This window comes from Ambystoma mexicanum, chromosome 3q (genome assembly GCF_040938575.1).
Source record: "Ambystoma mexicanum isolate Mex_15411 chromosome 3q, UKY_AmexF1_1, whole genome shotgun sequence".
Lineage (NCBI taxonomy): Eukaryota > Metazoa > Chordata > Amphibia > Caudata > Ambystomatidae > Ambystoma > Ambystoma mexicanum.
Genome location: NC_090926.1, coordinates 1,114,495,868 through 1,114,507,207, shown reverse-complemented (window position 1 = coordinate 1,114,507,207; position 11,340 = coordinate 1,114,495,868). Strand labels below are relative to the sequence as shown.

General features: G+C 47.0%; 1 protein-coding gene across 1 annotated transcript; it reads right to left on the bottom strand.

Annotated features, from left to right (window-relative positions):
• Positions 1 to 4,534: 4,534 nt before the first annotated feature.
• LOC138448074 (submandibular gland secretory Glx-rich protein CA-like) lies at positions 4,535 to 5,188 on the bottom strand. Its single transcript, XM_069604615.1, has one exon. The coding sequence runs from the start codon at positions 5,186 to 5,188 to the stop codon at positions 4,535 to 4,537; it is 654 nt and encodes a 217-aa protein (XP_069460716.1).
• Positions 5,189 to 11,340: the final 6,152 nt, after the last annotated feature.

Genomic DNA, 11,340 nt, shown 5'->3' with positions numbered 1-11,340 from the left:
AAATCCCCTATAGACTCTAACAGACCTACATTTTAATTTGCACCTAGTACTGAGACTGTTATTTCCCAGATTGTCACCAGCATGAAACCCACCTCATGCCGGGGGGATGTCTGCCCTTCTGGACTTTTCATTGGATGTATGGATGTGCTGTGTCCTTGGGTGACTAAACTAGTTAACCTTTCTTTTGCCGAGGGGGCTGTGCCCCTTTTCCTCAAGGAGGCATGGATCATCCCGCTTTTGAAGAAAGACAACCTTGATCCCATGTCTGCGGAAAACTATCGCCCCATAACCAATGTCCCGTTTCTTCTCCTAAGTCTGGACAAGGTTGCTTACTTACAATTCCAGAGATTTATTGAACAGAACAATATTCTTGGAACACACCAGTCAGGCTTCAGAGCCAGACATGGCACTGAGACTGCCATGCTGGATCTTAAAACAAACCTATTAAAAATTGTTGATCACTGCCAACCAGCACTCCTAATACTCCTCGATTTATCCGCCACGTTGGATCTGGTGGATCATGCCCTATTGGTGGACAGATTGCAATCCGTAGTAGGTTGTTCTAGCTTGCCTTCACAATGGGTTGCTTCCTTTCTTGGCCCTCGTAATGCTAGAGTGACCATCGGCGACACCTGCACTAATTTTGTACCTATTGCATGTGGCGTCCCTCAGGGGTCCTGTATCTCTCCCTCTTTGTTCAACATCCATATCATTCCATTCCTGAGACATCTAGACGGCCTGGGTGTCCTCTGCACTAACTATGCCGATGACACTCAGGTCATCATGTAACTCTCTGGCATGTACGGCCAGGATCTACTGTACCTTAACACTATCTATTCCGCTATTCACGATTGGATGGCAACTAATTCCTTGGCCCTCAACACTAAAAGACTGAACTGCTGATTGTAGCCTCTGGCCCCAAACTTAAAACCTTAAAATTGGAGTATAACAGTTTTACTAGCTCGAATACTGTTATCCCAGTGGCCAAGAAGCTGAAGACCCTCAGTGTCACATTAGATGCCTAACTGACAATGAATCAGCATGTCACCCAGATTCGATCCTCTTGTGGCTTCGTCAATAAGCTGCTCTGCAATATCCGTCCATTCGTGTCACACAATAATGCATCCATCCTAGCCTCTGCACTTGTCAATTCCGGCCTAGACTATTGTAACTGTCTCTTGAGCGGATACTCCCAGTCCAACCTATCCGCACAACAGATCGCTCAGAATGGAGCTGTTTGTGCCATTTCAGGCCTATCTAAATGTGCTCACATAACAGCTTCTAGGTGGGAACTTAATTGGCTTCCCATTAAGCATAGAGTCACACATAAGATTCTTACACTCACTCACAAGTACGTATGCAACATAGCTACAAAATACCTCACTAACCGCATAAAGCCCTATGTACCTTCACGCACCCTCAGATCCAAGGATCAACTCAGACTTGGTTTAGGCTGGTAAAAGCCAGAGGTTGCAGTTTTGACATACTTGCGCCCACTGCCTGGAATGCCCTTCCGAACATCCTCAGAACCGCAGAAATGGCAACCGAGTTTAAGAAAAGGCTGAAGACCTACTTCTTCAACCTCCCTTCTGACTGACTCTATTGCTCGTTAAAATCTTCTGAGTGATTGGTTCGCTAATCTATCCCTGTACCTGTCCCCATGTTGGTCCTGTGTGTCTCTATGTGCACTCTGAGGCCTTTGGGCATGTAGCGCGCTATAAGAATTGAAATAAATAAATAAGGTACGTCACTTCTCATCCAAACAGCACAAAGCTGAGAACAAGTGTGCAGGGGCAGTTTGAGGATGTGCTCAAAGTGGGACTTAGATCAGGGAAAGAACTCCGCCCCCTCGCCCCAAAAGAAACACAATTATGCGCATACACAGACTGTACATTATAGGTGGGGTTGAAAGTATTGTGCGAGTTTACATTTACTTCGTGAATCAGTCCCTTCTTTTAAAATTCATTTATGCAATCCCCAGTCAGTTTACCAGTATTCCTTGTGCAATACAGAGCACTTGCATGGTTTTGCGGAGATTCCAGTTTAAATTATATTAATAACAAAATAAGATTAATTAAATCATTCCTTTATCTTCCAAGAAAAACGCCAGGCTGTATAATTGCCTTAGGACTGAGCCACACAAAGTGGCATTGTGATGTGCAGCCGGGGGCATGTGGGCGGCTCTGGAGGATTGAGACCACATTGCAGAGAAATCGCCACTGCAGCTCAGGTGGAGTCTCCTACACATCATCAGGGTGGGGTGCTGCAGACACAGGTGGTGTCTCCTGTAGATCCTCAGGGTGGGAGGATGTAGCCTCAGGTGAAGTCTCCTGTAGATCCTCAGGATGGGAGGATGTAGCCTCAGGTGGAGTCTCCTGTGCATTTCAGCATGGGACATTGTAACCTCAGGTGGAGTCTCGGGCACATCATCACATCATCAGGGTCGGGTGTTGTATCCTCAGGTGGAGTCTCCTGTAGATCCTCAGGGTGGGAGGATGTAGCCTCAGGTGAAGTCTCCTGTAGATCCTCCGGATGGGAGGATGTAGCCTCAGGTGGAGTCTCCTGTGCATTTCAGCATGGGACATTGTAACCTCAGGTGGAGTCTCGGGCACATCATCACATCATCAGGGTCGGGTGTTGTATCCTCAGGTGGAGTCTCCTGTAGATCCTCCGGATGGGAGGATGTAGCCTCAGGTGGAGTCTCCTGTGCACTCTCAGCATGGGACATTGTAGCCTCAGGTGGAGTCTCGGGCACATCATCACATCATCAGGGTCGGGCGTTGTAGCCTCAGGTGGAGTCTCCTGTAGATCCTCAGGGTGGGGTGCTGCAGACACAGGTGGTGTCTCCTGTAGATACTCAGGGTGGGAGGATGTAGCCTCAGGTGAAGTCTCCTGTGCATTCTCAGCATGGGACATTGTAACCTCAGGTGGAGTCTCGGGCACATCATCATAATGGCGCATTGTAGCCTCAGGTGGAGTCTCCTGTAGATCCTCAGGGTGAGGCGTTGCAGACACTGGTGGAGTCTCCTGTAGATCCTCAGGCTAGGAGGATGTAGCCTCAGGTGGAGTCTCCTGTGCATACCCAGCATGGAACATTGTAGCCTTAGGTGGAAACGTCATCATAATGGTGCATTGTAGCCTCAGGTGGAGTCCCCTGTAGAACCTCAGGGTGGGAGGATGTAGCCTCAGGTGGAGTCTCCTGTGCATACTCAGCATGGGACATTGTAGCCTCAGATAGAGTCTGGGGCACATCATCACATCATCAGGGTCGGGCGTTGTATCCTCAGGTGGAGTCTCCTGTTTGATCCTCCGGATGGGAGGATGTAGCCTCAGGTGGAGTCTCCTGTGCATTTTCAGCATGGGACATTGTAACCTCAGGTGGAGTCTCGGGCACATCATCACATCATCAGGGTCGGGCGTTGTATTCTCACGTGGAGTCTCCTGTACATTATCCGGGTGGGATGTTGTAGCCTCAGGTGGAGTCACCTACACATCATCATGGTGGGGCGCTGCAGACACAGGTGGAGTCTCCTGTAGATCCTCAGGGTGGGAGGATGTAGCCTCAGGTGGAGTCTCCTGTAGATCCTCCGGATGGGAGGATGTAGCCTCAGGTGGAATCTCCTGTGCATTTTCAGCATGGGACATTGTAACCTCAGGTGGAGTCTCGGGCACATCATCACATCATCAGGGTCGGGCGTTGTATTCTCACGTGGAGTCTCCTGTACATTATCCGGGTGGGATGTTGTAGCCTCAGGTGGAGTCACCTACACATCATCATGGTGGGGCGCTGCAGACACAGGTGGAGTCTCCTGTAGATCCTCAGGGTGGGAGGATGTAGCCTCAGGAGGAGTCTCCTGTAGATCCTCGGGGGTGGGAGGATGTAGCCTCAGGTGGAGTCTCCTGTGCATTCTCAGCATGGGACATTGTAACCTCAGGTGGAGTCTCGGGCACATCATCAGGGTCGGGCGTTGTAGCCTCAGGTGGAGTATCATACACATCATCAGGGTGGAAGGAAGTAGGCTCAGGTGGAGTCTCCTGTGCATACTCAGCATGGGACATTGTTGCCTCAGATCGAGTCTCCTGTAGATCCTCAGGGTGGGAGGATGTAGCCTCAGGTGTAGTCTCCTGCGCATCCTCAGGGTGGGAGGATGTAGCTGCAGGTGGAGTCTCCTGTAGATCCTCAGGGTGGGAGGATGTAGCCTCAGGTGTAGTCTCCTGCGTATCCTCAGGGTGGAAGGATGTAGCTGCAGGTGGAGTCTCCTGTAAATCCTCAGGGTGGGAGGATGTAGCCTCAGGTGGAGTCTCCTGTAGATCCTCAGGATGGGAGGATGTAGCCTCAGGTGGAATCTCCGGCGCATTTTCAGCATGGGACATTGTAACCTCAGTTGGAGTCTCGGGCACATCATCACATCATCAGGGTCGGGCGTTGTAGCCTCAGGTGGAGTCTCCTGCACATTATCCGGGATGTTGTAGCCTCAGGTGGAGTCTCCTACACATCATCAGGGTGGGGTGCTGCAGACACAGGTGGTGTCTCCTATAGATACTCAGGGTGGGAGGATGTAGCCTCAGGTGGAGTCTCCTGTAGATCCTCAGGATGGGAGGATGTAGCCTCAGGTGGAGTCTCCTGTGCACTCTCAGCATGGGACATTGTAACCTCAGGTGGAGTCTCGGGCACATCATCAGGGTCGGGTGTTGTAGCCTCAGGTGGAGTATCATACACATCATCAGGGTGGAAGGAAGTAGGCTCAGGTGGAGTCTCCTGTGCATACTCAGCATGGGACATTGTTGCTTCAGATCGAGTCTCCTGTAGATCCTCAGGGTGGGAGGATGTAGCCTCAGGTGTAGTCTCCTGTGCATCCTCAGGGTGGGAGGATGTAGCTGCAAGTGGAGTCTCCTGAAGATCCTCAGGGTGGGAGGATGTAGCCTCAGGTGTAGTCTCCTGCGCATCCTCAGGGTGGGAGGATGTAGCTGCAGGTGGAGTCTCCTGAAGATCCTCAGGGTGGGAGGATGTAGCCTCAGGTGTAGTCTCCTGCGCATCCTCAGGGTAGAAGGATGTAGCTGCAGGTGGAGTCTCCTGTAAATCCTCAGAGTGGGAGCATGTAGCCTCAGGTGGAGTCTCCTGTAGATCCTCAGGGTGGGAGGATGTAGCCTCAGGTGGAGTCTCCTGTGCATACTTAGCATAGGACATTGTAACCTGTGATGGAGTCTAGGGCACATCATCTTAATGGCGCGTTGTAGCCTCAGGTGGAGTCTCCTGTGCATCCTCATGGTGGGACATTGTAGCCTCGGGTGAACTCTCCTGCATTGCCTGTAAGGATTTTGTACCAAAAAGCGTTGTTGAAGTTGTAATTGTTCAGCTTTTTCTTCAACAGCAGTAGGTTGTAATGATGGAGGGTGAGAGTCCCGCAGCTAAGCAGCAATGACTATAAAGGATGTGTCCTCAGACTGGATTCTTTGCATCTGTGAATCCCTCACAGCATCGGGAGCGATGATCAGCATTTAAAAACAACGCCTGCCTCTCCCGCGTCGCCCAGTAAGAAGGAGATACCGCTAGGGAATGAGGACCTAGAACCTACCGTCCACATGAGCTGCAAACTATAGCTTCCTTTTCGCGTTGATGTGAAGAACCTGGAATTCACTGTTGGGCTATTTTCCTTCTCAGATTTTTTGTAATTAAATTCCCGGCTGGCTTTGCAAATCCCGGACCTGTTTATAAAATACATCGCCATCGTTTTGATGGTGGAATATAAGAAAAAACGCTGTTGAGGAATAGTACCTGAGATACTACAAGAAGCTGAAAGGCCATGAGGTGGGAAGTTGGACAAAGTGAATAGATGGAACGCAGGATCTAGGCATCGTTGTTTGTACAGCCGCCTAGTGAACTAGTGAGGGCACAGGCTGATTCCACATACCCTACGCTCACATATAACACCAACACTATTGGACAACACCTCAGCCATAAGATTGAAGCTACTTTTAACGACTACCCAGATTGTAGCTTCCCACCTAATTCTCTGTCTCCTTAAACACAATCCTCCATTGTTTAGTTCATAGTTTACCTCTTCTGCGCCCATCCACACACCATTGAGGCATGGGTGACTAGCAGGGTCTTGACACCCTTGCATACCTTTAACGGCTGAAATGCACACACCCATAATAGCATCTCCCAGATTTCCCAAATTTGGACTCCAGTCCCTCCGAGGGGATTCAACCAAAAGCACGTTGGGACCATACTTATGAAAAAAGGCGCTATAACAAATTACAAAATGAATGAAATGAGCACCCAATCTGCTAGGTACGTATTACACACCACTCCGGTGGACACTCGCCACAGGCATGGCGATCCGCACACATCAGAATGCAGCAAGGACTTTGATAACATTTGGTTGTGCTGGTCACATAATTCTCCGCCTACTTACACCTGACTACACGTCAACACCTCTGACAACAGTATGCAGCGAAGACTTATGGAAAATTCAGGCATGCTGGACACATACCGAGTCTATAGCACTCAAGCCATCTCCTGACTCCTCTGAGCACCCATCACATGTCTGACCTCATGGGTTGCCCTCTACCAGAGCCTGGTCAGCCCTGCCAAGCCTTATTTGGCCAAATGCGCACACGCATCATAATCTTACTCCGTGACCTACACTCTGGACCTCGGCTACCACCAGTGCATTGAGACTGTAATAATGGTAAAAGGAGGTATATAAATGACAAGTACAATACAAATCATTATTAGAGGCTTAAAATAGAACTTTATGTTGAGGACTATCTTAGCAAGACCAGATAGAGATTTTTGGAACATTTTGGAAAATGATAGGCTCCATGGAGGGCAGTCATGGAATGAATGGAATAAATCCCACTCTGGAAACGGACTGGATTAAACACTTTGATGAGTTATATGCTTATAGAAAATTATTAATTTAAAATCCTCAAGAGCAGCTGGACCTGATGATCATTGTTGTTATTGGACAAATTGAGTCATTGAGCATCATCGGTTATATGTGATATTACAAATTTCAGAGTGGTACATTTCACTGCAACCAAAATACAGAAGAAATACTGTTCTCCGGAGACCTCCGGCCGGCCCATAGAGCCAAGGTTTGCTCTGAAAGTACTTTAAGACGAGATAGCTGCACCCTTGAGATGGATGGGGGTGCAGATCTATTACTACAACACCATTCAATAAGGACAACTCAAAGGTTTGGCAAAGGGAGTCCGTTTAATGACAAGTACAAAAAACTGGAAGTCATGGAAATCAGCAGTGATGCGATTGTCTCTCTCGCTTCAACTCCAATGAGCTTCATAAAAGTCGTAGTATTTATACTGAAAACTCGTCATAATTGACATATAACACTCAAAAGTTGATATTCAATTTTATTGGTTGGGAAAAGGTAACTTTAATATAGTTACTATATCGGTATATGGTAACGGAGTGAGGGGAATGGGTAAACACTGTCAGGTGAGCGTCTAAGCCCTTCCTTCAAATATGACTACTCTAGACATTACTAAAAGTATGAAGTCCCATTGGTTCTACTAACTATAGGACCTTAGATTATTTGGTCCATTGTGATTGGGTTGGCACCAACCCCATGCATACATTTCCACTTTGCTTAGCAGCACGCAGAATGGTCAGCCAGGTGCAGGGTGCCCTTCAGTCACCCGGTCTTCCTCCAATTAAGATTACAATCAATCATCACTTCAACAACTATGTGTTAATTATGTTACTGTGATTGTCCTTGAAACTGCATCTTCTGTCTGGGAAAGTTCCGATATCTCTTCCTGGGCGGATGCCAAGCGTAGGTGTGAACTCGTGCTTCTCCTCGCTCGGATGGTCACGTGCTTCCCGCACCGTGAATTTGTCTAGTTTCTCTCAATTTGTTCATTTAATTCTTATTCGGCTTGCCACCTGCCTACGCCTCCTTATCCTGACCTTTCAGAGACAGGATATTCTGTTCTTAAGTTTCAATTATATGTAGCTACTGTTTGTTCCTGCTATTGGTATGACCTTGGCTTTTCCTGGCACGAGTTACATCTGCCCAGTTTCAATTCAGCCATTTCTTCTGGTTTTACTAGAATATGAATTTCTGCTCATTCAGCCTTTAGTAACCTGGGTTGATTGTGCTTCGTTTGCAAAGTGGAATTACACTTATAATACTGTGCTTTGTTCTGAGGTAGATTATGTATAATGGCGCTTGCCGCACTATTCTTCTACTTAGCATTGCAAGCCGTATTGTTTTCTTAGCTTTCTTGCGATTCCAAACATATGTACAAGTGTTAGCTGGTTGAATATATTCATCCTGTTTACATCTTAAGCTTCATTTACTTCAACATCATTCTCCCCTTTTAGGTTCACGACCTCCTCATTCATGGCGTTTTTCGTCTCCGGGTGTCATACTCGGGTTGTCATTTCTTCTACTTGTACGTCAGTGCGGGTCCTCGTGACGTCACTATTCGTCTTCCATTAAGACCTTTTTGGTTTCTTCCGGGACTGTACTTAGGCAATCTTCATTTCATCTCATTTGCTGGTAAGGTTTCCTTAATGGCTACCTCACTGTCCATGGTTTTCTTGGTATTGGTACTTCAATAGGTGTTGCTCTTCTGATAGGTACTGGACAGAGCCCTACTACGGCTCTCTGCTGATTTATCTGCTCATCATATGTCACATATTTTGGTGTGAACGTTCCTGGTACTTGACAATGGGCGACTGGAGTGCAAGGTTTATTTGGGACCCCCTCTACACTCCCCCTCTCGGAGATTCATCGACCACTTTCACCTCCATCTTTGGATTAAAGTTACCCGATTCCTCTGTATTTATCTTCACTCCATCACCTGGGTTCATTCCTTCTTCATCTTCAGGGTCTATACATGATGGTTTGAAGAAGTGTCTCTTTGGAGTCCATATTTTTATTACTCCTTTCAAGCTTCCTGCTGTTCTTACATGTTCGTCTTTATTCCAATTGCAGTCTTTATTCCAATTATTCCAATTGCAGCCCAAATGGACATTGTCCATTTGGGCTGCAATAAACCCACCTTCCCACATCATCTCTGTGCTTTCTGGGATAGAGAAACTTTGTTCCTTCTGGTGCGTGAATGCTGGTCTTCACAAAGTCTTTTATTTCTTCATCAGTCAGGTCCTTGGGCTTCCATCCTGGCTTTCTTCGCAGTCTTCTGGCATTGCAAGATTATTATCTTGATAACACAAAATCCTAGCAATATCATCACTAGCAGGGCTCCGAGGAACTTGAATGCATCTGCCATCCATTGTGGAGCCCATGAAAACAGTGATATAAACCAGCTGTCATCATCAACTTCATCAGTTTCATAGATCATCTGGTTCTGCAGGTTTGTCAGCATACCTATGGCCTCTGTTAAGGTTCCATTCTCCTAATCGTGAGCTGGTATAAATGTGCAACATGCTTCTCCGATGTTTGCACAAACTCCTCCATCCATGGCTGTGATCATGTCAAGGACATATCTGTTCTGAAGAGTCATCAGTTGGATGGCTCTTAGCTCTTCCTTGATCACATTGAATCCTTTTATGGTTGTGTTGATCGTCTGCAGTAACTCCCATCTGGTTATCTGCAACCATTTAGTATTTACTCCAACTTGGATTCTTGGCATAAAAATCGTTGTGAACACTGATGAGGTTCAAATGGGATTGCATGAAAAGCTTCTTCTGATTTAGCAGAGAAGTAATTCTCTCTCTTCTTCCGAGTTAGCAGTTCCACAGATCTCTTCTTCCTCAGGTGAGCATCTGCTTTTGGGAAACTGTCAATATTCAGGTCACTTTTCGGGATCACTAGTGCTGGAACGTGGACTTTCACTATTGTGCATATACCTCCCCAGTCTCTTGGCAGTCTCATGTATGCCTTGGATCCGCATTCCCAATAATGATCCATAATTACTGCAGTTCCATGCACCATTCCTGGAGCGTCAAAAACCTGTCCACAGTTCTGATTCTCTCCCATCTTTCTTGTGCCATTATTCCTGAAGCAGAATTCTGGGCTTTCTAGTGGCACTATCTGCAAGGGTCCTCCTCTGTCTTCGACCCATGTTATTAGTTTTGCAAGTTTCGGCCATAATGGGTTGCAGCCATTCTGCACAATGTCAGCAGTTTCTTTGTAGAGTCCAGTGATCACCCAGGCTCTGCAAATCACCACTCCTTTTTTCCCACCCATTTGGTGAAAGCACTGTTCCCCAAATCTTCATTTGGACTCTATTCTTCCACTTTCGAGCTTCCTCTGGAGTTTTTCCTTGGACATTTAGTCTCAGGTTGCCTTCCCATCTTATTCCTCCTCCTTTACCTCTAGGCTTCTCGTACCTGATCACATGATTCCTAGTATGCGCTCTGCTAAGAATGCTCAGTTAACAATTAAGTATCTACACCCGTTACATACTTGAATCATATTGACATAATCGACATGCAAGTGCTAAAAAGGCCCATTTGATCTTGGGATGACTCCTCTCATTACTTTTAATATGTGCCCAGCTGTGAATTGCTGGCAGATTTTACAGTTCACTATAAAGAATGCAACATGCTCAGCTAAATTCGGTATGAACCAGTCTTCAGCAAGCGTTGCTGCTAGGTTCTCTTTTGTCATATGTGCTGGATAATGTAACTGCTCCAGCGCTATGTTTGATAGTGCTACAGGCATTACTGGTCTACCAGTGCTGTCTTGTCACCACAAGCTGTCAGAGGGGTTTAAAGAACACCCTAGATGTTTCCAAAGGTTCTTTTCTTCCTGTGGTTCCTCCCCATTAGCTGTGTTTGCCCCAAATTACTGTAACCTTCAGGTGCAGTTCGTGTAACCATCATTTGCTCGTTGGCATGGATAACTTCCACTTCCATGATCGTTTCACTCTTGGATGCCATACGCTTGGCTTCCATGTCTGCTGCTTGATTTCCACATGAGATAAAATCTGTCCCCTTCGTGTGAGTGGTGCATTTCACGACCACTATGCCCACTGGGAGCTGTAGTGCCTTGATCAGCCTGTCCAATAAGGCTGTGTGCTGCACTGGTGTGCCATCCGCTCGGAGGTAGCCCCTCCTTTTCCAGCGCGCTAATCCTGCGTGCACTGTTGACGTCACATAGGCAGAGTCACTGTACACTGTTACTTCCTGGTCTGCCTGCTTCTGAATGGCGAGTATCAACGCCAATAATTCTGCAGCCTGTGCTGAAAAATGAGATGGTATTCATGCAGTACTGGAAATTCTCCATTTGCTGTGTGTTTTACCACAGCAACGCCAGTATATCTTTGCCTGTCATTTTGATCGATTATCGAAGACCCGTCAATAAAGACGATCTCTCCTTCTACCAATGCATTTTCTTTCAC